The sequence below is a fragment of the Vicugna pacos genome, chromosome 3, assembly GCF_048564905.1.
Source record: "Vicugna pacos chromosome 3, VicPac4, whole genome shotgun sequence".
In the NCBI taxonomy this organism is placed as follows: domain Eukaryota; kingdom Metazoa; phylum Chordata; class Mammalia; order Artiodactyla; family Camelidae; genus Vicugna; species Vicugna pacos.
This window is the reverse complement of record NC_132989.1, coordinates 42,098,485-42,123,869: the sequence shown is the minus strand read 5'-3', so window position 1 is coordinate 42,123,869 and position 25,385 is coordinate 42,098,485. Positions and strand designations below refer to the sequence as shown.

Sequence of the window (25,385 nt, the reverse complement as noted above, 5' to 3'; positions counted from 1 at the left end):
CAAGACATACCGTTTTCACTGCAGACCTCCGAGGGCTTCACTTAGTGGAGGATTGATAGGTCTTTGGTGACAGTGGATTGGGTTTGAAGAAGGTCTGTTCCCCACACGTGTTCCTCCTTTATGAACCTAGACCTGAGTTTTAATTCAGTTCGTGATGCTTTGGGGGTTAAGGTCTATATTTTAGCTGATCATGCGCAGTCAAGCAAGGTGCATGCAGTTAGCAGGCACTCAAAGACAAATTTTTAGAATTGAAGTGGGAAATTTTAACTGGAAAACCTTGCAGATGCCCTTCTTAGAAAATATACTGTCCTTCTCCTCAGCTTCGCTGGAGTCATCTTCAGGTCAGTGTCCCAGAGAGCTCCCTCTGCTCTTGTCTTGGTTTGGTGGCTCAGTTTTCTGACTCTCTGCTTCTCCTGTTTCTCTGTGGAATAAAACCACATTTGGGAATGTTCTTCTTCCCTACAAGCATAGCCTGGGACGGTGAAGTACTGGAGGCTAGAACTTCTTATTGTCCTGTGTTCTAAGTAGGAATTTTCACTTGCTATATTTTGAAAACTAAAGCTTTAGAGTCAGTTCATAATTGCGTACTGCTGATGTGGCCTCTCAGAGCTGGGTTGATTGGGGTCACTGGGGTAGATTCTTTTCCAGTTGACGGAGAGCCTACACAGAAGTCAAAAATCCCTCAGGGACGCATGACAGATACTAGACACAAAAATGTACCTTCCTCCTCCCCCTTTCCCCCAGAGGGTGGAATTATTAGTGTAGGTGAGAGGACGGGCACCTGAGGAGTAGGAGAACAGGATGACATAGAAAGGTTCAAGAGTTTTCTTTTTCTTTTTTCTCATTCAGACTGCTTGTTGCTGAACATCCCTCTGTCTTACTCTCCTTGTTTTATGGACTAACCTCCCCTCACCTCCTGACTTACCGCTTCCTCCCCTTCCTCCTTTCTCCATTCCTCTTCTTTGCCATCTCAGCGGTACTAGTCACTGTGCTCACTGACAGCGACAACAGAACGTGGGGGAGACTGGAAGAGGGCAAAACCAAAAGCTGCCTGTGCTGGGGGAAGCCCCAGTGTTTGCCACCTCACCTGCGTGCAGGAAGGTACACTTGCAAAGGCAGCGAGTTTTCTTTGTGCCTGCTTTTCCACAAGCAGGTTTGGTCAAGCAGAACACGGAGTCAGTCTTGATGTGCTGATCGAGGAGCATCTGGTAAGTACTTCATGATCTTAGTGCTTACAGCAACCCGGGAGGTGCGTGGTGTGGGTCTCATGCTGGAGGAAAGGGAGGCTCAGACTTGTTAAAACTCAGCTACTTTGGTTAAGGCAGCCAAGTGGGGGTGTGGTGGTCAGTACCTCTGAATACAGAGCAGCCCTTCCTGGACTTGATCTCAGAGTGAGTAAACCAGACCTTGACGTCTGTATCCTCAGATGCTGGTTCAGTTCCGACATGGCCTGGTTAGAACAATTCACAGGGAGTTTTTTTTTCTTCTTGCACATTTAAGAGGTGTAGTCTGGTGTTTGATGTAGACAATCTCAGAAGGGTGAAATGTGAAGATATGCTGCTACTTCAGAGCTCATTAGATTGGATCTAGGATGGAATCCATGTCCAGACACACACATACACACTCTCTCACCACAAGTGATGCCCCTAAGATACCTGGTAGTAACTGAGGGCTCCCAGATGTAGGAGTGGCCAGGCCGTGTGTATATCACTTGTGACAGCCGTTTTTGTTTTTTTTTTAATTGAACAACCCATGCCGCCAGGATGCCCGGGAGAGGGGCTTTCACTTGAAGGCATTTCCCAGCAAAGTCGCCTCATAACCCTGACTCTGGCACTGGTCGGCCCAAACTCAGCCAGGCAGCCGTGGGGATAAACTGGTGTGGCACTGCCACCTAGTGACTGTCCGCCCTGCTGCTCTTCCCAGCCTCCCAGAAGGGAAGTGATTCTGGGTGCAGGCTGTCACTCCAGTGGGAGATCACGGTGGGGGCTTCTAGAACCACAGCCCGCCAGGCCAGCGTAGACGTGCTCTGTTTGCCATCAGCAGAGCCTGGCATGTGTCAGACATGAACTGTATTAAGGTTTTTTTGGTAGAGGAATGTTTGAAAGTTGCCTTTTTGGTAAGGAAATCTTGGGCCTGACCAAGCGTGGCTCCTTCTCAGTCTCCAAGGTGTCCACCTTCCCCTTAGAGGTGCTCACAGTGTGTACCGTGTGCTTGGCACATTGCAGGGGCTGAAGGACTGGGGACTGTCCCCAGAAAAATGAAAATAACTCCTGGCTGGGAAGTTAACAAAGAAACGAGGGAAGGGAGACTTTGTCAGAAATGCAAGCAATGATTGTAATATTGTTCTGGAACTTGGCATTTCTTTGATTGCCTGGGGAGTAGCCAGGCACTGCGAATGTCATTTGTGCCAAATTCCATGGTTTGCTAGTTTCATTGCTCTCTGGATGTGTTGGAATGAAGGCAGCCCCAGATTTTCCGGTAGCTGTTGCAGAGTCCCAGGTGCCCTGAAACTCTGGACCAGTGGTTCTCACTGTGGGTGGCGGTGTCCCTGGGGCCATTTTGGAGAAGACTGGATTGTTTGTTTGCTTGCTTGTTTGTTTGCTCACTGTCGCTGGGTGGAGCCAGGGATGCTCTGTATTCTGTTTGCATGAAACATACCCACCCAACAGTGAACTGATCCCACTTGACCTTGGGCTGACCTGCTGAACACGTCGTGTTCCTAAAACCTATTTATAGTTTTCTTAGTTTAGAGATGTCTTCATTTTAAACATAAACATTCAATATTATAACTCAGTTGTAGCATGCACTTAATTTTAAAATAATGTCATTAGTTTGTGAATTGAGGGAAAGTTGTCATTGGTTTTATCTGGAATTTGACCAAAGGTTTTTCACATTCAGAAGATCACATTAGCCATGACTGTGCCCCTGTGGCATTTGAATTGCCAAAACCACACGTGTTCATCAGACTGAACTGCATTCAAGTGCTTTTCCAGATAGGTGCAAACAACTGACTGCTTCTTAAGTCTTCTAGGTTAGCCTTGCCTGAGTATTTAGATATTGAAATATATGACTTATTGTAAACTACTTCTGTCTTACATCTTTGTATTACAGTTAGGATATTATATTGCTTTTTACTTTATAAATCATGTGTATAGATAACTTGTATTACCTGGATTATAATTCAAGATCTTAAAAAAGAGCATTAGGTCCATTGGAATGGAGAACCGCTGCTTAAATGGAATTCTCCGTTCAGGGAAATCTCTCATGGTGGGCCTTATATCCCGGGGTCTTTCTCCGTCTTCGCTTATAGAAACCAGACTTACTGCTATGACTCTCTGGCCTCGAAGTTCTCTCGTAGAGCTTGCGTATTTCAGCAAGCCCCTTTATCAAAGAGACCTGAATGCTGGTAAGCCTTTTCAGGTCTGTTTAGGGCATGTTCATGTGATACCACTATGTTCCTATAAGTTTGTAAGATACATAATTGTTTGACAATTATTTATCGAGGTAGGAAGCCCAAGACTGTTAACCTATTGACAGATAAGTCATCTCTGAACTCACTTATTCTACCATAAATGAAAATGTGGAAACGAATAATAGAGTCAGACAACAAAACGTTTTTGTCATCTTTTCAGGGAAACATGGTGAATATTAATTCTTCAAGTTTGAAAATCCCTCTGTGTTCTGTTACCCGTTTCTTTTTCTTGAGGGACACTGAGCTTTATTTCTTAAAAGCTTATGCTCTTAGACAGAACATACCCAACTATGGTCTCTGCCCAAAGGCCAATCTTCTATGTCCATACTGTCAGTGAAATTCTTATCAGCCACAGTAAGCAAAAGAAATTGGACATTTCACAGAAACACACACACACACACACGGCATGGAGGAAGGAAAATGAAGAAAAGAGGAGAAGGAAGGGGAGAGAGGGAAGTGTTTAGATTTTTTTTACCTTTCTAAATAAACAGAAGAGGGGAAAATTCCAAAGTGCAAGGTTAAAGGAGTAAAATAAAAACCAAAGTAGAAAGCTCACTCTGGTGTCTAGAGTTAGTTAAGACGTATGCACTGAATAAAAACTGAAGCTGGCTCATGCCTAAAGAAAAGTTGGGCTTTCCAGGCAGCACCACCCTGCCTGTCTGCTGCTTTTCTCCCGATCCTTGCAGGTAGTGAAGGAAGTCTGTACTGGGATCCCCAAAGTCCTAAAGCCATGTCTGTGTTTTCATGACTCAGTGATGGGGAAAAGTAGGAGTATCAGGAGAAGATGAGGAAAGTCACATGGATTTGGGGGCATTTCAAATTATCTGGCCAGGAGGGACTGTCTTTAAATTATTTAAGGGAAGTTTCACACATAGCATTACACTGCTTTCACTTTAGAGCACCCTTACTCAGAGAGATTTTTACTAAAGGGCTTGGGCCTACTAGATGTTACATTTTATTTGAATTTAACATGTAATTTTAGGTGTCAGTGTTATATTATTAGACACTCATGTCAGTACTTCTAATCTGTTATATACATTTTTTTCTTGAGCTGTCTTTACCTCTCATATTCACATTTACTCTAACTTGCCTGTTACCCTATTATTCCTTGCAATCAGTTTTCTCCCTTACTACATTGTAAGCTTCTCATGAATGCTTACTACTTTTTTATTCATCTGCATGTTCCCAGTGCCTCCGGAAGCTTCTTTATAAATACAGATTCTCACCATGGTATTGAATGAGAAGCTTCTGAAATGAAGCTAACAGATAGCTCTCAGCCTTGACATTAAAACCACGTGGGGAGGTTCTTCGGTTGTGGATGGGGCTTTTGCGTGGGTATTTTTCATGCTTCCTAGGCGATTGTAATGTGCCGCTACAGGCGGGCGCCTCCGATGTGGATCAGTGACAAATAAGAGATACATGTCACCCCTCCTTTGTGACCCGTCTAGCACTCAGCACTTTTCTCCTTTGGACTTAAATATGTGCCTTCCTTGGGCTTCTTTGTGTGTGTGTATGTTTTAGTTAACTGAGTCACTTACCTTTATTTGCTTTTACTTGAAGTCAGAACTACCTGCACATATCTGGGTTTGGAGGAAGACAATTTATCGTGCTCCTCTCGCTCCTCTGGGTCATCAGCTGGCAGATGTCAACACGCCAGCTTCGTCACCGGCATGTAGCAGAGCTGCACACCACCACTGACCTGGCGTTCTGATGACTGACCACTGAAGTAGATGGAGTCATAGGTGTACCTTCATCCCCTGGGGGGATCAACCCTGCCCAGGTCAGCTTACCACCTAGAGAACCGAAGAAGGCCTCCTCGTGGGCAGGCAGAGCAGAGAAGGGGCTGGAACTACTCCTGTTCTGTTCCTCCTCCCAGATTCTCCATTCCTCCCCTCCACAAATCTGGGAGAAATAGACTGCCTCCCCTCCCCGCACCTCATAAGGACACAGAAGTGAGAATAAGTGTTAGAGGCAACAACCATTTATTGTTTAGCTGTGATCTACTTTCCCTCTCTGAAACTTTTAAAGATCTTCTCTTTACTCCTAGTATTTAAAAATTTCCAGTGGTCCCCCCTTTTGTTTTTCTGTATGCAAATGCTCAGTAGAACTTTCCTTTAGCAATGCCGACCTTCCAGGCTTCCTGGAAAACCAAAGACATAGAAGAATGTTCTCTTTTCTTTCTTTCTACTTCTGTGTTCTTCTTTGGGATAGTTGTTAGACCCTCTGTGTTCTCTGCAAATATATCTTTTTTGTTCCCTTTCTGTTTTTCTGTTCTACTTTCTGGGAGATTTCTGCCAGTTTATATTGTAATCATATTGTGAGTGTTCTCATAGTCTTAAGTTGTTTTTAAGTTCCTCTTTTTTATCCTTTAGTTGCACTTCTTGGTAGCATCCTGTTCCTTTTTATGGATGTCATGTTTCCTTTAGCTCTTTCATGGTATAACTTAGAAAGTTCAGGAGTCCTACACATTACTCTACATTTTCTTGAGGTTTTTTTGTTTCCTCCCAACTCCCTTCCCTCCTTTTCTTTCTTTTCCCATCCTTTTTTTTTTTTGTCTGTATCTTTTTTATAGAAAGCATACTTCAAATGTGTGCTGATCATTTGCTATTCTTTCATGTTCAAGAGTGGGAATTGGAGGCTCTGTGTGGGGACAGGAGCTTACTGTCTGCTGGAGTTCACTATAGGGGGGGTAAGTGGAAAGCTGCATTTTTCATTAGAAAATCCTTGCTGTTAGTGCATGAATGTCTTTTCACTGAAACTCTTCTGTTTCTCCAGAGAGAAATATTCTTTCTCTGTATTAGTGAGTTCTAAAATAGGGTCAGAAAGAGAGAGTGAAGAAAGGAAACTAGGAATGTTGTTGTTCAGCTTGGAAACTTGAATTTAATCCTCATGTTTTCAGCCTCAAACATCTTTCCGGACCTTAGCTGGGCCCTGCATCAGATCCTCTAGCCTTTCCTCAGAGAGCAGGCCTCTGTCTCCTGAAGCTACCCGGCAGCACCAGGCAGGGCATCTGTTACTCCACACACTTCGACGTCATCATTTGTCCTGTTTTCGACTTGGGACCTTACCCACTCAGCGCATGACGCCTGGTTTCTCCAAACAGCGACCCTCCCATGGGTTCTCTGATAATCTGGATCTTGTAACTGGGGGCACTTACACCATTTATATTTAATGTGGTTACAGATATGCTTGAGTAAATCTGTCCCGATAGCTTATTTAGCTGACCTTACTATAGAATATGGTGTAGTGTGGTAGCACGAAGAATTTTGAATTCTTCGGGGTAGGTTCAATTCCTGCAGTTCTAAAAATAAGAGGGTTTAAACCTCTATTATTTACTCTATCAAAGTAACTCTGTTGTCAGACATATTTCTTATGTCTGGGGAGGAATGCTTGCTGTTGAAATGCATGTAGTGAGACATGTCATATACATAAGGCTAGGGTCAGGGGAAGAAAGTTTTTTCATAATAAGTGTATTAGCTGGTGATATCGGAATCGGGGGTAGGATGTGTCCTCTGGCAGTTTTCTGTTTGTCCCATCTGTTCTTTGTTCCTTGTTTCCATCTCTGCCTCATTTTGGATTGCTTATCTTTTTTTATTCTATCTTACATCCTTTATTGGGTTATCAGTTACTACTCTTTGATGTATTATTGTTTTGGTGGGTTTTTTGAGGGTTTACAGCACTGTACACGTAGCTGTACTATAACTAAACTATCAGTCTTCTCTTCACCTGGCATTGTGTCAGGTCTGCCTTCAGGTGATGCTGTGCCACTTTACGTGTGGCATTTTCACTTCTCCAGCCTTAAAGTTTTACTTGCACTAATTCGTACTCAGCTGAATATTCAAGGAGACCTCTTTATACAGATGTCTGGATCTCTGTCTGTGCAGTCTCTCCTCTCTGTTTTTGGCCCTGTAGACTATGGCCTGTCTGTATTCCCAGCTCTGTCTTCAACCTGGGGAGACCTATGGGCTCTGCTGATTTCCATCCCTTAGCTACATTCTAGAGACTCTGTTCAGGCATTAAACTGGGGCAACTGTATGACTCACTTTGGCTGTTTACCATTTCTCAGGAATCACTGTTCTTTGTTACTAGGTGATCTGTATATCGTTAACTACCATTTCAAATATTTTGTCTGGTTTTGTAGTTGTTTCAGGAAGGAGCGTAAATCCAGTTCTTTGTTGTCCCATCTTGGCTTGAAGCAGAATTCCCCATGCACTTTTGTTTGTATAAAAATATGTTATTTTCCATTCTCTGATTTCTCTTTTCCTTTCTTTTTGTTCTTGTGGGTTTATACGTTTTTTTTTTTATTGCCTTACTATAATTTTAGTGGTATTTTAGAAGAGAATGATGGATCCAGGAGAGAGAATTGATGGTAGACTGATCACATGCATTTAAATCTCCATAATACTTTTCACTATATAACTAAGGCTGACATTTGAGATCAGAGTTGAGAGCTGAGATAGTTTTGCCATTCATAATATTAACAGTGTGTTTAATAGAAAAGGATTAATGAACATAGCTTGTCAGCTCTTAATCTACATTTTTGAATTACTATTTACAAGTGTAAAAATAACTTGTATAAGTTGCAGATCTTGGAACTTAATGTGACAAATCTGATTCATGTTGATCGATGGGCAAGACTCATTTCTATCCCCTTTCTCTGTCTTTATATTTGTGATCCTGAGGGCCTAGCATGTGGCCAAGAGCAAGTCAGTTAGAGGAAAAATATTTCACACTGTCATACTGATTAATACAATAAACACCGATTCCCTGCTGCATTCTTCTAAGAGAAGATAAAACCACGAGTAAGGGGCAAGTTTGATGAGCAAAGTATACATTATACGTCTTATGACCCACGCCAGCATTGGCTGATGGCATGAGCCACGTGTCCACGAGAGGCTCCGGGATACAGAGGAAGGACCTGTGGTCAGTGCCGCCTGGAGTGCCACGCTGACAAGGACAAAGGAGGGCTCTGAGCAGATTCTTAATGTACACATCAGGGCTGGGAAGGTGTGGGAGGGTATTTTTAGGCAGAAGGGAAACAGACCTGCAGAGAAAGAGCTGGGAAAGGGGATGATGGCGTAACTGCCAGCCGGCACTACGGCCGGAGCTCCTGGTGCTTATGGAAGGTGCTGAGAGGGAGGGAGGCGTGGTGGGCAGAGGCTGCCTCTTTCAGAGAGCAGAACTAAGTAATTCACTTGGAAAGACAGCCCTGCTGAATTGAAACAAATATTATGGAAAGCTATCATATTTGTGATTTAAGAAACATGGTAGACCCCAGTCAGGAATGAATGAAGAAATGAAAGGAAACTAAGAAAAGGGACATTTTACTTCTTTTAAAATGTTAAAGCTGATCTCATAACCTTTAAGCCTCTGAAGCATGCAGTGCTGTAAAACAGTTCAGTAAGTCCTCTCTCCAAACCCTCAGGTCCTTATTTTAAAAGCTTGAGATCATCAGGCATTGCTTGCGCTCATTTTAATCTTATTTAATAGGTTTTTAATTAAACAAGATTCATATTGATTAGCATTTGAAGTTTGCCACATGAGTCACTTCTTCATGTCTTTCCCAGAATAGTTGTCCTTGTGGAGAAGGATGGAATTGTCTGAGGAAGTTTGTGAAATAAGCATAGACTGTAAGGAATGTTTTAAAATTTTTAAACTACTTAAATGTATGTATTTATCATTCACAGTGGTGTGAATCTGGCATAATTCAAAACCTGGAAGTGTTCTAAGTGATAATATCGTCCTGTTAATAAGTCTAATGTTTATTTCTGAGTTGCTGAGAAAGAAATCTTGATTATTCTCATAGTAGCTAATATGCCCCTAATTTCCTGCCTCTTCTTGACTGTTTACAACTAAGTATGTCGGAGTGTAACATAAGCATTAGTATAAAATGCTATATTTTCATTCTGAGCTATTTTCCAGGCAGGTTCATTATTTAATAAGTGAAAAAGGTAATTTACCATTGAAGCCCAAGCCCTGAAATACCAACTCATGGAAAAATACTTATTCCTAATTAGGCCCTTCAGTACGGGAGTACCGTGTCTGACAGAATATACTGGACACAGCATATAACAAGCACTGACTGGATGATATAACGGTGCAATACTTGAGAGTATTTGGCAGAGAATCAAATGAGGATGGGAGAAATTTTTATATTTAAAACTTGTGTGTTTATTAATGATAAACAATTAAAGAAGAGTTAGCCTGCCTCCATGTTCCATAGATGCTTTCCATTGTAACTTTCAACGTCATTTACTGCTCCAAACATTGAAAACCAAATCTAGAGTGCTTTCAGGAAGAACAGATTAGAAAGACTTTGACACTCTTGCCACAGCTGAGGAGATTGCCTTGTGGGCACCAGTGATGAAAGTGTGCCTTAAAGACCTTTGTTTGTGGTACGAAATCTCAGACTCGTCTTTGTAGTTGCTCTACCAAAGGAACAGCACGTGCCTAGCGGATGTGTTCTGGTCACTCATAATGCAGCAGTGACTTGAAGGATCACTCAGACATGATCACACTTTTCAAGTGGATAGTGATTGAGGACACTTGATATAGAGAGGGTGAAAGATACTAGCTGATTCAGCCCAAAATATCTGTGGCTTAAAACATAACATCAAATGAGAAAATGCAAGTGAAGTGCTGAACACATCGTGGGCTTAACAGATATTTCATGTGCATCAGCGAAATTAAGGCTGTCAGCTCTTAAATGTATCAGATCTCTGTGTAAATCATACTTTGTTGAGAAAGAACGTTATCTCACAATTGAAAATTGAAAGGACCTGAGACTTCTGCCTCCCCTCTTTTGTACAGCCCACTTTCATGCCAGGGTAATGTATTCTGTTTCAGGCAACTGCTTGATGAGGACTGTTTGTAGAGAGCCTCAATATCATGAATACGATATAATCCAAAGCGTACTTCTAAGGGTCTGGTTTAAAATAAAAGCCGCGTTCTCCCACAGAAGCCTCATCACACAGGCTTAGCAGTCTCCCCAAGTCAATCCAGAGCCAGAAGTGTACCCTGGAGGGCATCACCCTACTCCTGTGTCCATGTGATTTAACAAGAGTTTCCCAGGGGAATTGCACTCCCCTGTCTTCCTGAAAAGCTAGGAGTACATCTTCAAGTCCCTTTGGCAATGACAACCTCCCACCAGGACATCCTGGGAAGAGTGGACTCCACGTCTAGGTCCTGGTGGCAGTTCCCTGGGGCAGAATGGCAGAGTTTCTGCTCTCCCAGCAGCAGAGCCTGGCAGGATGCTTCTCAGCCAGGACTGGTGCCCCTGCAACTGCCCTTCCCTTTCCTTTCAGAAGATACGACGACGCCCTGACTCCTTGGCTCTGGGGTTCCACTCATTCCAGCCAGAGGTTTCTCTTTCCCTACACCAAAGTAGCAGGGAATACCATTTCTTAGCTTCTCTCTTCTTTGGAAGAAAAAAAAAGGTATAAAAGTGGTAAGCATGAGACTTTCTGTATCCAAAGACAGAGGTAGGGTCCACTGTCTTTGCTGTCTGAAGAACGATACTGCAGAGGAAAGCTTATACTTGATAAACTTGGCATGAGATAAAGAACGAAAAGAAAAAAAAAAAGGTTCAGGGGATGCAGTGGCCCCGTGTAGGTTGTATATGGGAGCAATCCTGGGGCTCAGGTCGCTGGGCACCCTCCCCGCTTCCATGGCTCTGGCTACACGGACAGGTAGCCGAGTTGAAAGGCGGGGGATTAGGAGAATGCTTTGCAAAGCAAGAAAGGGAAGGAGAACCATCCCCAGTGGTATCTGAGAGCTGGGAAGAAATGGTGGTCCTTAATAGCAGAGTAAGGAATGCCTCTAGTGACCAGAGAGAGTTGGGGTGTGACTGCCATGGACCCCAGAGGAGGGCCACTGTCTCCCATGACTGCACAGAGCGTATGTCCAGGGCAAATTCCTCTAGGGTGACAACTTGTGTGGACTCATGATAGTATGCTTGGGGGATCACCGTGCCCCACCTGGGCCAGAGTTACTGCTTAACAGTGCTCACTAGAGCAAAACATTATAGGATATCTGTTTCTGGTATAGAAATCCTCCTCATTAGAAAAACTTGATACCTCAAAGAATGATCAGGATAAACTACATCCCCGTCCCTCTTTTTGACTCAGAAACTGTGTGTGTAACTGGTGAGGCAGTAAATTCTAAGCTTCAGTTCTGGGTGTGGAGTGTGTAATCAAAGATACGTTTTCCATCTTCAAGGACGATGGCTAGAGCAGGACGTCCAGGTAGACAGATACAGTATAGTCCTGTGATGGAGGAGTACACAGGATACTGGGGAGCCCCAGGGAGGGGCTGGGAAAAGAGTAGACAGACGAGGCTCCCGCTTGAATTGACTTTGAAGGATGACTAGGAGTTGGCCCATTAAGGAAGTAGAAGTAGCAAAGGGAACAGCATGGCTCCTTCCGGTGCAAGAGTGAGGAGGGAGATCGGGGGACTGCATGTTGTCCCACAAGCTGGGTACATCATTGCGCAGCAGGGCAGGATGTGATGTGAGCACTGCCGGAGCAGGATTCAAAGATAAATGTGCATTAATCAGCTCACACCAAGTGAGAAAAAAGCAATTTTCATATTTTACAGTTTCTCTTTCAGATTCTTTTTAAAGTCGAAGCAATTACTGATGTCTTTCAGATTGCTTAGGTGGAACCTCAGTTTTATTTACAATAGTGAGTTGTAAATAGAGCAGGTTATAGAAGCTACTTAGTAAATTTGGGGGATTGAATTAAACTGCCTTTGGCAGCTCTACTCTAGATTTAATTATAAAGGACTGGCTTTGTTTGCTATTTTTCAGGTACCACGATCAACAGGATGTCACTAGCAACTTCCTGGGCGCGATGTGGTTGATATCAATAACTTTTCTCTCCATTGGCTACGGTGACATGGTACCTAACACATACTGTGGGAAAGGAGTCTGCTTGCTCACTGGAATCATGGTAAGTGTCTTTTTACTTTCCGAGTCTTATGAACACTCAAGAAGGTACTCAGACCATTTCGTACACGTGCATAAGTCATGGTAAGCTACTCAACTTCCCAGCAGCAGGAAGGCAGCATGAGTAAATCAGCTGGCAGAGAACCCCAGCCGTTTTCACGTGAACTGTACTCGTCACAAAGCTCTGAGCACGCAGTGCTGCTGGGTTGTTCTCTGGGCCTGTGTGCTAGTTTGATAAGCAGATCTGACCTCAGAGCTTCAGCTTCAAGCTCAGAAAGTTCTTTGTCTACGTCTGGGCTCTGCCGCTTCCTACTTGAGGAAAGGAACTTGTGAACTTGATAAAACTCTCTTCTCAGAAACGTGGTTGCCCCATCTGTAAAGTGTGGACCGTAGTAACTGTTTTGGAGCGTGTTGAATGGTTGAAGAATTCCATTTTTTTCAATTATCTTATTAGATAAAATTTGTCATTTTAAGAAATGCTTGTGGAGTGCCACTTACAGCGCTGGCCTAGGGACTGGGTACATGGCAAAAAAGCCACAGAAACGGTCCCTGTCCTGTCTTTGTGGATCTTACAGGGAAAAACCTGCTTTTTAAAATGATTAACAAGTGATTGTTAAATACATTTGTGATGAGGAAGTAAGGCTTCTGATCATATTTGGGGACTGAGGGGGAGGGATGGGGGGACCTACCTAGAGAGATAAATCCCTGGAAAGATGACTCTGAAACTGAGGTGGGAAGGGTGTGGCCAGGTCTGGTGGAAGGAGGGAAGGGCATTCCAGGAAGAGGAAATGGTTTACTTGAAGATAGATAAGGAGGAGCTTGGTACACTAGTGCAGGGCCCCTGGGCAGGGGCGTACAGAGTGGGGAAGTGGTGTGGGGCCGGGGGTGGGAGGCCAGGTCTCGCAGCGCTCTTGAGAGAGGTTTGCCGCCTGTGGGGCTGGGCCGCTCCTCTGGGACGCCTAGCAGACTGACAAGTTCCTTGCCCCTTATATACTATACTTTGGCCAGGACTGGTATTTCTCTTAGTTGTATGAAAATGGAAGGCTAGCACGTTGTCTAAAATTTATTATAATGTGGTGTGAATCTGTAAATGTCTAAGCCAGAGGTAGTGGCAAATGGATGCCCCACTTTCAGGGACCTAGGTTCACTTTATCTTTATCTGCTTTTTATAGTTTGGGTACAGCAAAGAGCATTATCCTCATGCGTGTTTAGTTTCTGCCTACGTGAGGATGTGAACTAGGACTGGAAGCTCCTTAGGCAGGAAATTCCCCGAGTGTCTGAAGTGAGGCATCCCTGCCCGGCGCCTCCGCTGTGTCCACCCCCACGTGGGCAGGAGAGAAGCAGGCTGTCCGTGCGAGGGCCTCTGAATGGTGGCCAGCGCAGCCTGAGTCTTCAGAACAGCTGCCTGGGAAGACTGTTCCAAGAGTCAGGACTAGCTGGAAGGACACAGTGCCCATGACATACACAGAGGGGGAGTCTTCTCCTCACTGAGAAGTACTGAACTGGGATAAGGCAGCGGGATGTGAAAATAAAATCTGGGGGCCATTTTCAAGGTCATCAGTAGTAACAGGATGACTGTATGTGGAAGAGATAATTTGGGGTCACAACATTGTTTGCTAGTAAGAGAAACATACAGTTTTGTGAATTTTAGAGATTTTTTTTCATTACGATTGGTATGGTCCAGTATGTTTTACTATGGGATCATTTCCTCCTTTTTCCTCAAAAGATGGCATTATATAGTATAATACTCTGGGAAATGGAATTTGCATGGATGTATTGTGGGAGGACCCATAAAGGCCCACAAGGGACATGAATGATGCTGTTTAGAAAAACAGAACTGGTAATTGTAGAATCTTTCCCCTTCTGCTTCTTAGAAACAATTTCCTTGGTGTGGCTTTTTGGCAAGATACTCCCCCTTTTATTCTTGAATCAGGTATGACTCAGGGTTTGTGCAAACCGCTTCATTTGCCATGGATCGGAGCCAAGCTTGAGGTTAACCTTGCCTGGATCTTGTGGTACTTTTCTCTCTCCTTTATTTTTTTCTTTGTCCCTCATGGCTCAAGAACAGTTCTCTCAAAGTCTCACCTGACAGCAGAGATCTTCTATTTAGTTGCTTGAACTACTTTCTTCTTTAGGTTTCACTAGTGATCTTACTTTGTTGTTGTTTTTTAATAGGACACTTTTCACCGTGTTTAACATTTTTGTGTCCATACACACTAAATTTACAGTGACGTCACTGCTGCCCTCTAAGCTCATGGTGAAACAGTCCTTCTGTTCTTAGGCTGAGGAGCTCCACTCCATCTCCCTCTTAAGGAACAGGCATTTCTTAATTAACCCAATCAAAAATTGTTCAGTTGCGTTTAGAGAAATTCAGCGATCTTTGTAAGCCTGGTTGAAATACTGTGTAGAGTTGCATTGGCTCTGTCCCTAGGCCCAGCAAGTTCTCATGGAGTCAGGCCACAGGGCAGTCCTCTGGGCTTCTGGGAACTGGTTATACCCCAGGTTAATTTCCTGGGGATCAAGAGCCTATGTATTGATATTACCTTGAAGATAGTACAGAGAGTGGCTGACGATATAGTGTTCTAAAAGGTTAAGGTTTTTTTCATAGTCCATCTAAAAGGTTAGTTTTATTTAGATAACACTATGTTTCTATTTTGTCAGACAAATCCTTTTGCCTTTGATCTCGAGAAGTTTACCAGTTTGTCACTTCAGGATCATCCAAGCCAGATATGACTTGTTTTCATTAAAGGCTTTTCTTTGTTCTTTCTTTCTTTCTGCCTATTCTCCCTCGGACTTTTGAAATGCATGTTTAGCTAAAATGCATTGTTAGATTTCTCAGGAGTCATCTCTCTGGCCTTTCATAAATTGTGGAAAAGAAATACAATTCACAACCCTTCTGGGAGAACACGGGGTCATCCCTGAATCATCTTGTGTATTATCTCTGAAGTACTGTGATTCTTTGTGCTCTTTTATATTTGAATTTTCTTCTTCTTGTGGTTATGAAATTTTGATAGAATTTATACCTTTCTGGGTTTTTTTCTACTTTGAAGTAACATTCAGATTAACAGCTACAAAGCTTTCCCATTTCCAAAAAGTAGACACAAAGAAACAAGCACTGTGTGTTTGCTTCATAAGCTAATGAAACTAATGAATTATTTCATGAAATCATCTCAAATATTCACATTTCATTGGTAAAAACTCAAACTGTAATTTAAGTTTTTTAAATAGCTTAATTTATGTCACAAGTTACATTTTTGGGAGCCAAGGACATTAAAATTAACTGCCATGCCCTGGGCAGAGCTGTATTGTCAGACCGTGAGGAGAGTGTTTTCCAGAATATTTTCTAAGAGAGAAACAAATGGTCGTATCAAAAAATAACCTCTCCTCCCTTGAAATGTAAATTATAAATCCAAAACATATCAAGCAAAGGTTTTTAAATGTTTTAGGTTGTGTTTACAATGTTATACATAGATGATTATGAAAATACTAAAATAAGTGGATTTTATACACAGAAATTGAAGTGTGTTGAACAGTTGAAGAATTACATTTTTTTCAATTATGTAATTAGATAATATTTGTCATTTTAACAAATATTTGAGTCCCCGTAGTAGTGCTGGCCTAGGGACTGGGGACACAGCAAAAAAAAAAAAAAAAAAAAAAAAAAAAACCACAGAAATTGTCCCTGTCCTGTTTTCATGGATCTTACAGGGGAATACCCACTTTTTTAAATGACTAACTAATGATTGTTAAATTCATTTGTGACAAGTACATGAGGAAGTAAGGCTTCTGATCATATCTGGGGACTGAGGGAGAGAAATGGGATCTACCCAAAGAGATAAATCCCTGGAAAGCTGACTTTGAAACTGAGGTGGGAAGCATGTAGCTAGGCAAAGCAGAAGGAGAGAAGGGCAAGAGAGGAAGTGGTTTATTTGAAAATAGGGAGGCAAGGAGGAGCCTGGCTCACCCAGTGGGCAGGGGTGTACAAAGTGGGAAAGTGATGGGAGGCTGGGACAGGAGGCCAGATTTTGTGGGGTTAACCAGACCTAACTGGTAACAGAGCTTAAGAGACAAAATCTTTCTCTCTCTGGATATTATTTTTAAAACGTAAGATCATAGGATTGCCTAATAGACAAAGTCATTCATTAGCATTCAAGAGAAAACCATTAAGGTTGAAATTACTTACTTTTTTCCGTATTCTATCCTTCCTCTTTTTGAAGAGATACTAAGGACCTAGGGACTTACTATTGTGGATTTCATAACTACTGGGATGAAATCTAAATGGCTTTATTCTTTTGGTTGAAGGTGGTGGGCAGATAATACTGTTATATCATGGTGTCTTCACTATTTGTCAGTACCAGCTTGTTTGTCAGTATCTCCAACTTTAGAATAGAGAAGGTTATCCCATCCACCACTGTATGTCTCCACATAAAGATACAACACAAGCTGAAGGTTACCATTTTTCCTCACCTCTGAGTACATGTGATTGTTTCAAGAGTACAATACAGCCTGATTGGCAAGAGTATCTTGTCTAATATTAACATGAAAGTCATTCATTTATCATTTTTACTTCTTTCTCTATAAAATTATGGCCACTCTTTAACTATTTAGAGTATGAATGGCTGCATTTTGGGCACAATTACTTTTAAATATGGAGCAATATGTGCCAATTCCTAGGGACACTGGTTATTATCTGAAAAGTGATCCTCTACTAATAGTGATGAACCCCTAGATTTTGACAAAGTCCCCCATGGATTCCTCGACAAAAGTGAGATTACTCCAGATATGAGTGATTTAGGTTTCTTCCATCCCATCAATACTTCTGTATAAAAAGCAATGTATAAAGGTTTTCTACTTCATAACAGTTTAAAAATTACACCAGTTAATTTTAAAAATTTTATTCAGGGAGCAAAAAAAAAAAATTTCTTTAAACCACCTCAGGATGAGAGCATTTCATAATAATTGTGTCATCAAATTTACCAGCTGTTAAGAAGTCTTAAGGTCACACGGTGACTCAGTCAGCTGTCAAGGGTTCAGTAGTTTTTATCCTCAAGGGCAGTAACACTATACTGTTAACATAATCAGAGGGTATTCCAAAACACAGCCATAAACTAGCCAGAGCTTATATAAAGAGAGTGACTGGTATTAAAGAAGGCCAAACCTAAAGTCTGATTATATTTCTGCTACTTTCTGTCTTTGCATTTAAGGATAATTTTTCCCCTACCAGTAGACATAGGGATCCTGAAAAACTAAAGGCATTCCTTGGTAGTATGTGTGTGAATTAGCCAAAAAAACCCCAGGATCCTTTTATGTGTCTTACACCATTTGATATGAAGTGTTTAATATCAAATAATAATTTTGAAGAGGTTTTTATGTTACTTTTGTTTTCAGTTCTTTCTTGTGTGACTATTTTATCTCATCAAATACAGCACAGTGAAGAGAGCTTATCTTTAAATTCTTACAAGAGTTTGTTTTGTGCAGAGCAGCCGGAGGGGATGATGAGCCCCAAGGCTAAATTGTACCCCACCGATGCCCTAAGTGAACCTTCACTGCTCCCCACAAAATTTCTTAAGAAGTATGATAGCTGCTTTCTTCAGGTACAGGCAAGTAAATAGCTGGACGTTACTGTGACCTTCTAGCCTTCGACTACTGACTACAATTCCACCTCAGGTTTCTGAGCTGTCAGCACTCTTGAGTTGGCAGGGCTGCCGTCCCGTGTCTGGGATCCGCGCCTCCCCCCCGCCTCCCCGGCACTGGTGCTAAGAAGGAGACTTAAACCCAGGGATGAGTCACTGCCGATGGCCGGGGTCATGCGGCACTTCCTTCTGTCCAGCCACCAAAGCACAAGAATGAGCTGAACAAGTAAATTACCCTAAAGGAGCTTTGAGGCGCCTAAGCTCACGTTGTGTCACTGAATTCAAAAGACCACACAAATACCTCCTGCCCCCTTCCTTAAGGTGAGGACATTTACCTTGACCTGCACCCTCCCATCAGCAACGCAGCTGACCCTTGAACAGCAGAGCTTTGACCTGCGTGGCTCCACTTGCACGCAGACGTTTTGGTAGTAAACGCCTCAGTCCTGCAGGGCTGCGGTGGGCTGCATTCGGGGCCCGGAGGGCTGACTCTGAGTTATACTCAGATTTTCAACTACGAGGAGGGTGGGTGCCCCTAACCCCCTCGTTGTTCAAGGGCCAACTCGATCTGAAGATGCTCAGAGGCAGGGAATTTTGATAGAGGGAATCTGTCTTCAAAATTATCTTGAATCTTGTTTATTTTCATGACAGAGATCTTGGAAAACTCCAATGGGATATAAGACTAAAGCTAAATGTTTCATAGACTTTTCTTTGCCAGAAATGCTTGTTGTACGTATTCTTATGAAAGAATAATTGCGTCAGGCAAGTGCACTAAAAATGTATTTATTATTCTAGGACACTGAGTCAGTCAACCACAGGGACAGAAAAAGGGGCAGTGTTTTCAAGTACTCATTTTACCTTCCTTTTGGAGGCCAAGTTAATTTTTTTAGATGAAAATTAATCTTTTAGCTGTTTTATTAACTTGGTTGTACTTGAGGTAGAAAGCATGAGTTTTTTCAAAATAACTGTACCTTAGGAAGTTTTCACTAATGGTAGTCTTCGTCTGCTTTCAAAATGAACTTTGACCTTTTAGGAGCTATTGTGAGACTCAGGAGGATACTTAAATAGGGGAATAATTTGAACATTAGCACAGGTTAGCAGCGTCATTCTCTGTGGTGGTAAGTAACCTGGAATTTCTCCCAAATTTATAAATTTCATTATTATTATCTTGACCCTTCAGCAGATGCCTTTTTAATAAGGAAAAATCAAAACCTTTCTCAGTATGCTGTTAAAGGAACTCCCCTTTTCCATAGGCTTGCCTGTTAAGCTATTGAAGCTTGAGTCCAAAGAGGTTTTTCATAAGTATTTGTAGAATCAGCATCACCAGGTGATCTAAAGTAAAAATGTCACTTCTTTAAACTTTTCAGTCAGCATGTGATCAGTGATCTGGGGGAAAATGAGCTACCTGAACTTCTTTTACATTCCAGGGACCAACATGTCTTTCAGTGTGTGTGCTATATTAGAAAAGGAAACAGTGGAGAAAAGTTCTGTATTTTAATTTGGCATCTAAGACTCTTCCAGGTGCTGGGATGTCTTACACTTTCTGTCATTTGTCTGTTCACTTTAATCTGGCGTCGTGCACGTTAATACTTAACGTTTGCTAGGGACAAGGCATCTCTCCCTGCTTTTCCTGTCTTTCTTGCAACATCTCATTTGTTAGAAGGAAAGCTGACAAATTAGCCAAGGAGAACTTAAACCTTTGATTTTAATATATTGGCTTCATGAACAGTGGGGTTTCTTTCCAATTTAGTTTTTAGTTGTCTGAGCATCCTGAAGTAGCAGGTTAGTTATTTGCTTGGCTTTTTTCTTAATAACATAGATGAAATAGAAAAGTAACCAGGAAGCATTTTCTGACTTTGGGGAAAAGACTATGACTCATCTTGTTAAAGGCATACTGGAATCTTAATTTCAGAGAGTAACATATGTTAGTCCCAACTGTTTCTATATCCATTGTGATCATGACAGGATTTGGAGACAATGTTGTAAAAGCATATTTACTTTCATTCTGATTCAGTTTATGAGACACAGTGGTCCAGGAAATAGACACAAAATGGACATCGTGTCCTTACTTTAATTACTGTAACCATTATGTGTTGGCAGAAATTTACCTTGAACCTAGAAAGCTTTTCGAGGTGAGCCAACTTCATTTTGCATAACTCTAAAAGTTATTTGTAAAAACCTGATTCTGTACATATCAAAACCTCTTATGATATATTAGGAACCTAGGGAGGAATCAGGCTTACAAATAACAAGTAAGAACTTTGCATGTGGACAAAAAGAGGTTTCTAAATGGCTCTTGGGTTACAATTTAAATGGTACAGTTCGGATAAGGGAGTGAGGGACACAGGTAATATTTTCAATAATTATTTGTCAGATCCACTTGCTTTCCTCAGTTGCAACAGGAGTACTCATTTTAATGCATGAGACTTTGGGCTGAGTGAGAGAACGCTCAGCAAGAAATGGGCCAGGAGCAGGAAGAAAAAATCGAGCTCAAGAATAAACACAAATAAGGATCAAATTCCATAAGCTCTTGATACCAGTGATTTTCCATTCCTGTTGGGATTTTGATTTCTTTCCAGAAGAATCTCAGCAGTGGCCTCCAGCCAGGGGAGAGCAATATTCAGCTTCCAGTGCCAACTGCCACTCAGAGATAACTCTCCAGTGGTAGAAGCCCCTCAGGTTTTTGTACCTGCTGCTGATTAAAAAGCCATCGCTGCTCTTGACGCTCCCTGACTGGGGAGCACACCTGCAACAGGTGATGCTGAACTTGTCAAGCAGATGCTGCCATCCAGTGGGCAGGTGCTGATTCAGGCTAGTCTCTCATCAGAATACTGCAGCTTACTCAGATTTGGTGGTAGATGGTTGAAAGTCAACAAAAGAGGTATAGATGCTTCAAAGGCCACTCTTCTCTTTGGTACTCAGCTCCAAAATCACCTTGCTTCCGTTGTCTGAACAAAGAACAAAATATCAGGATAGCGATCACTCAGTCCAGACATTTCAGACCCTGTCGACTGCCCTTTGCTTTCCTTGTTTATCATCTCCTGGATGTCTTCGTTCGTAAGTGAAATGAGTCTGCTAAGAACCTTTGTTTTATCTCGTATTTAAAACAGAAAGTAGTTGATGCAGTTTGCCGTTTTCCTGTCATATCCTCCTTCACTTAAGCAGTTAGCTCTGTTAGAATCACACGGAGAGCTTTAAAAGATTCTAGTCAAGTTTAAGAACAACTGATTTAAAAGTTGCCCCAGTTATAAAATAAGAATAATGTCTTTCCTTCTTTTGGTAACTAACCATATTGCTCAATTTTTAAACATTCATTCTTCAAGAGTTAATCATATAAAATAAGCTGAATTTGAATTTGTTTTGCTTTGAAATACAGTGTTCCATATTGTATCGCAGACGTGGAAAGGACCATGAATAAGCATATGGGTGGTCCTAAATAGAGATGGAAGTATTATAAGATGAGGTAAAGGGTGGGAAGTAGATCAGAGCTAGTCAAAGTTCCTAAGTGAATAATCACTTACTCTGCCTTAGTTGCCTTGTTTCTAAAACTGGAAGTTTAAACCAGGTAAGTCTCATGCCTTCTTGCTTCTTCCTCTGATCATATTGTCAGTATCACTTCATTTCTGAGGATCCTGATTTCTTCATAGAGCTGGGTAGGAGATATTTAAACCCTCTGGAAATACTATATTTAAACAGTAGTGGCTCATTAATAAGGGCACGGGCGTGGCAAGACAGGGCAAGTATGCATGTCCGTATGTATTTTCTCCTGTCTTCACAATCTTGTCCCTCCTGCCAGATGTGTTGCAACAACTCAGGAAGACCAGAAATTCCTTCTTTGGTTAGTACTTGAATGGCTAAATTACATTTATTAATTATAAAACAAGTAAAGTATGTTCATGAAGAAAGATCATTTTTCCAGGTTGGATTTTTTTAAGGTTAATATGGATATGGAAAGGTTAGGTTAGGTGTTTTCTTTAACTACAAACTGTTGTCACTTTTTAAACGTGTAAGCATATGTTTGTGTAAGTAATATGTATTCATTGCAAGGAAGCACAAAGAACAAAGTAAGTTACTAGTATTCATCCGTTGAGAGAGAAGCTCGTTTCACACTTGGGTTTCTTTCTTTCCTTTCCAAATACTTTTTAAAAAATGAAATTAGGGCAAATTACGTATATAGGATACTAACTTGCTTATTTAAGTATATCGTCCTTAAATATTACAGAAAAAAATTTAATATACTGTGGATATAGTTAAGATGTAGACCACATTTTAAGGTGCAGAGTTGCTATCATAACCAGTGATTTTTAGACCTACTGGTAATGAGGTAAAACCAGGTTACCTTGTGGGAATCAGACTCTAAGGTGGCTGTCTGGTAAGCACGCCACCATCTCAGCTAACATAAAGGGGATGCTATTTAAAATTGGGTTAAAAGGATTCAAAAATTCAGCAAGCTGCTTTTTTACCATTTATTTCTTATAAATAAAATGTATTTGATACAAATATCATACTTTTGTTTTTAAACTATGGGCACTAAGTTTTTTCATCTCAATCTAAAGGCATTTTTCTGTAATGTTTATTGAAGACACTGTGCACTACAGTTTTTTTTAATCTGTGATACTTGTGTCCTTGGTGCAAAACATTAATGAGGTTGAGACCAAAAACACCAACTCTTCGTGGTGCTCTTGTCTCCTGGTTTCAGGGTGCCGGCTGCACAGCCCTGGTGGTAGCTGTGGTGGCGAGGAAGCTAGAACTTACCAAAGCAGAGAAGCACGTGCACAACTTCATGATGGATACTCAGCTGACAAAGAGAGTAAGTCACCGCCCCTCTGTCTGCAAAGGGGATAGCATTAGGGTTTTTTTCCCCCAATGTTGGGCAATATGGTGTTTTTCTTGGGCCTCTGAAGTGGAAAGGACATTGTTTAAATTTGACATCCTTGGAGAATCAATTCCACTTTTTTGCATTTTGAGAATAGAGTCTAACTTTAGGTCATTTAGGAAATAACTGGACAAGCTGGTTATTTACTCAAGGATAAAAATAGACCACATAAATCTAAAATAGGCATACTTCATTTAACATTTAATATTTTCCTGAGCTTCTGGGAGACAGTCACTATGCTAAAGACTGGGGTTGCAAAGACCAATAAGAAACTAGCCACTGCATTGAAGGACCCCAGGGAAGGGGCAGAGAGATGTTGAAACAAGTGTACACTGGTGGCATGCTCTGTGCCAGCCACCACTCTGAGTGGGTGCTCTGTGATTAGTTTTCTTCCATCCAGATGCCACATCATTTTCATCTTTACAAGTTTATGAGGGAAATGCTATTATTATACCCAGTTTACAATTTACAACTGTGTAAGCCAAGACACAGAGGTTAGGGAACTTGGTCAAAGTCATTGTATCACAGGTCAGAACTATAAAAAAAAATTTTTGTTTTCTTTTCTTTTTACAAACTAAATTGTTAGCCTCTCTTCCTAGTCATGTGCGACACCAAAATAACAAGGTCAAAAATACTTAAAGATTATGTTCGAGTCATCTTGCTGTATGACCACTCCCCAGGGTGGAGTCCGGTAAGGGTCTCACTGACATAACAAAATACACCGTCATTTGGTAAGTTAACCCATGAGAGAATCTGGAAATTCCAAGCAGAGTTCTAATTGTAGTGTTTCTAACTCACTCTTGATTTTGGTTGCCACTGTCCTGTCGGCCTGGATTTATCGCTGTGGAATGTCTTCTGTTGCTCACAGTTTTCTCTCATGTTCTTTAATTCCTGAAATCATTCCCCAAACTGGTGAACATTTCTCAGTGTTAGAGAAGAACACAAGCCCTCCCACGTAAGTGAGCTGAGTGGGGGGCTGCAGTTCTGGTCACTGTCAAGGGTAGACTAGGAGAGGAAAACACATGCACAGGAGGTTATTAGTCCACATTTTATCCAAAACTGTAGCGTGTGCTTTGGGTATCTCATCATGTGCTTGTTTGGATGCATTCTGTACTATACAGTTTGTGTTTAAGAATCAGAAGTTGTACAAAATCCCAAAGAACCCTGCCACAAAGTCCCTCGTATACTCCAAATTGGGTTCTTATTGTTATAAGCAACTATTTAGTTTTATTTCAAGAAGGAAATAAAAATCCACAGTGTAATATGGCCACATACTGCCCTTGACGAGGCTTTATGTGAGATTTACAGAGGTGTCTCAGTCTCAGTCTCAGTCAGGAGACACTCCAGGTTGATTTTATAGTTCAGTCGCTCTGGTTGAGGGTCTACCCACCTTGTCACTACTGAGCTTCTGGGCTGGATATTTGTCGTGTGGGACTCTCGTGCCTCGTGGGATGTTCAGCAGTATCCTTAGATGCTAGTAGCACGTCCCTCAATGTGTGACAACCAATGCCTCCAGACATTGCTGTGTGTTCTCCTAAAGGGACAAAGACACACGCAGTGAGAACCCCTGCTTTACCTCGTTGTTCCCCAGAGATCAGGAGACTGGGACAGTTCCTCTTCACAGATACTCTGAGTAGACTGCATTTAGCGTCATCTCCTCCTTCCTGAGGATATCAGGTTTCTTTAACAAAAATATACTATGTACCTGATACAGTGGGCGAGTTAACTGCTGAGGAGAAAGAGCTGAACTATATTCCAGGACTGAGAGAATTTTAAGCTTTTATGGTGGTGTTCCTTCAGCAACCTTCAGCAAATCAGATGAAAGTTCTGTTTTTTCCTGCTTGGCAGAAAAGTGCATTTTTGCTCCTGTTGCTCCTGCCCCCTTGAAGGGACTGTGGATTCAGCATCTAGACGACTTTCTTTTGGTTTTTAGGAACAGAACTCATGTCCCAAAACTGACCAAGTTTTCTTATGTTACTGCTTTTCTGCTTTGAGTTTTTGTATACAGTTGACAAACTCCCTGCGGATAATGTTGAAGCATGAGTCAGACTGTTGGTAGAAAGCTTTTTCAGTAAGAACTGCTCTAGCTGCAGAATTCCCGTGCTCCATTGTTCTTTTATAATGCTTTATTAATTCTATTATCTCATTTCTTTCTTCAGAGTGCAGCTACTTTGCAGTATTTCTTGCGAGTAGCATGTGTCTCATAGGTCTGAAAAAGACACTCAAGCAGGCTTGCCAATTGATCTGTTTTTGTAGGCAAAATGTCACTAAAAGTACAGGAACAAATGTTAAAATGGCATTGAAATCAAGCAGAAATTTCTGGTTTAGCATACCCATTCCATTATTATACTCAATCCAACATATGAAAATAGTAGCCCTCTTGTGGTCCCCTCTGCATTATTTTATACAAAGCCATCAATTACCAGGTGTCATTCAATTGGAATTGATTCCATTTGGTTATTT

At 41.7% G+C, this 25,385-nt stretch overlaps 1 protein-coding gene and 2 long non-coding RNA genes across 8 annotated transcripts in view; 1 reads left to right on the top strand and 2 right to left on the bottom strand.

Moving 5' to 3' along the window:
* LOC140695376 (uncharacterized) overlaps nt 1–23,809 on the bottom strand; it is a 35,251-nt gene extending 11,442 nt beyond the window's left edge. Inside the window, exons 1-2 of one of the 2 annotated variants that reach the window (XR_012071108.1) lie at nt 23,721–23,809; nt 22,802–22,876 (exon numbers count right to left, since the gene is read on the bottom strand). This is a non-coding gene — a long non-coding RNA (uncharacterized lncRNA). The remainder of the gene's footprint in view (nt 1–22,801; nt 22,877–23,720) is intronic. The other variant, XR_012071106.1, reaches the window with a different exon arrangement.
* Nucleotides 1–25,385, top strand: part of KCNN2 (potassium calcium-activated channel subfamily N member 2) — a 364,774-nt gene that overhangs the window by 328,794 nt on the left and 10,595 nt on the right. For both annotated transcript variants that reach the window (XM_072958084.1, XM_072958082.1), the window contains 2 exons: nt 12,279–12,420; nt 22,746–22,856. In XM_072958084.1, coding sequence (XP_072814185.1) covers nt 12,279–12,420; nt 22,746–22,856 — 253 coding nt within the window. The remainder of the gene's footprint in view (nt 1–12,278; nt 12,421–22,745; nt 22,857–25,385) is intronic.
* The window catches only part of LOC116277914 (uncharacterized), a 387,230-nt gene continuing 385,979 nt past the window's right edge, over nt 24,135–25,385 (bottom strand). For all 4 annotated transcript variants that reach the window (XR_012071098.1, XR_012071091.1, XR_012071084.1 and 1 more), the window contains one exon: nt 24,135–24,456. This is a non-coding gene — a long non-coding RNA (uncharacterized lncRNA). The remainder of the gene's footprint in view (nt 24,457–25,385) is intronic.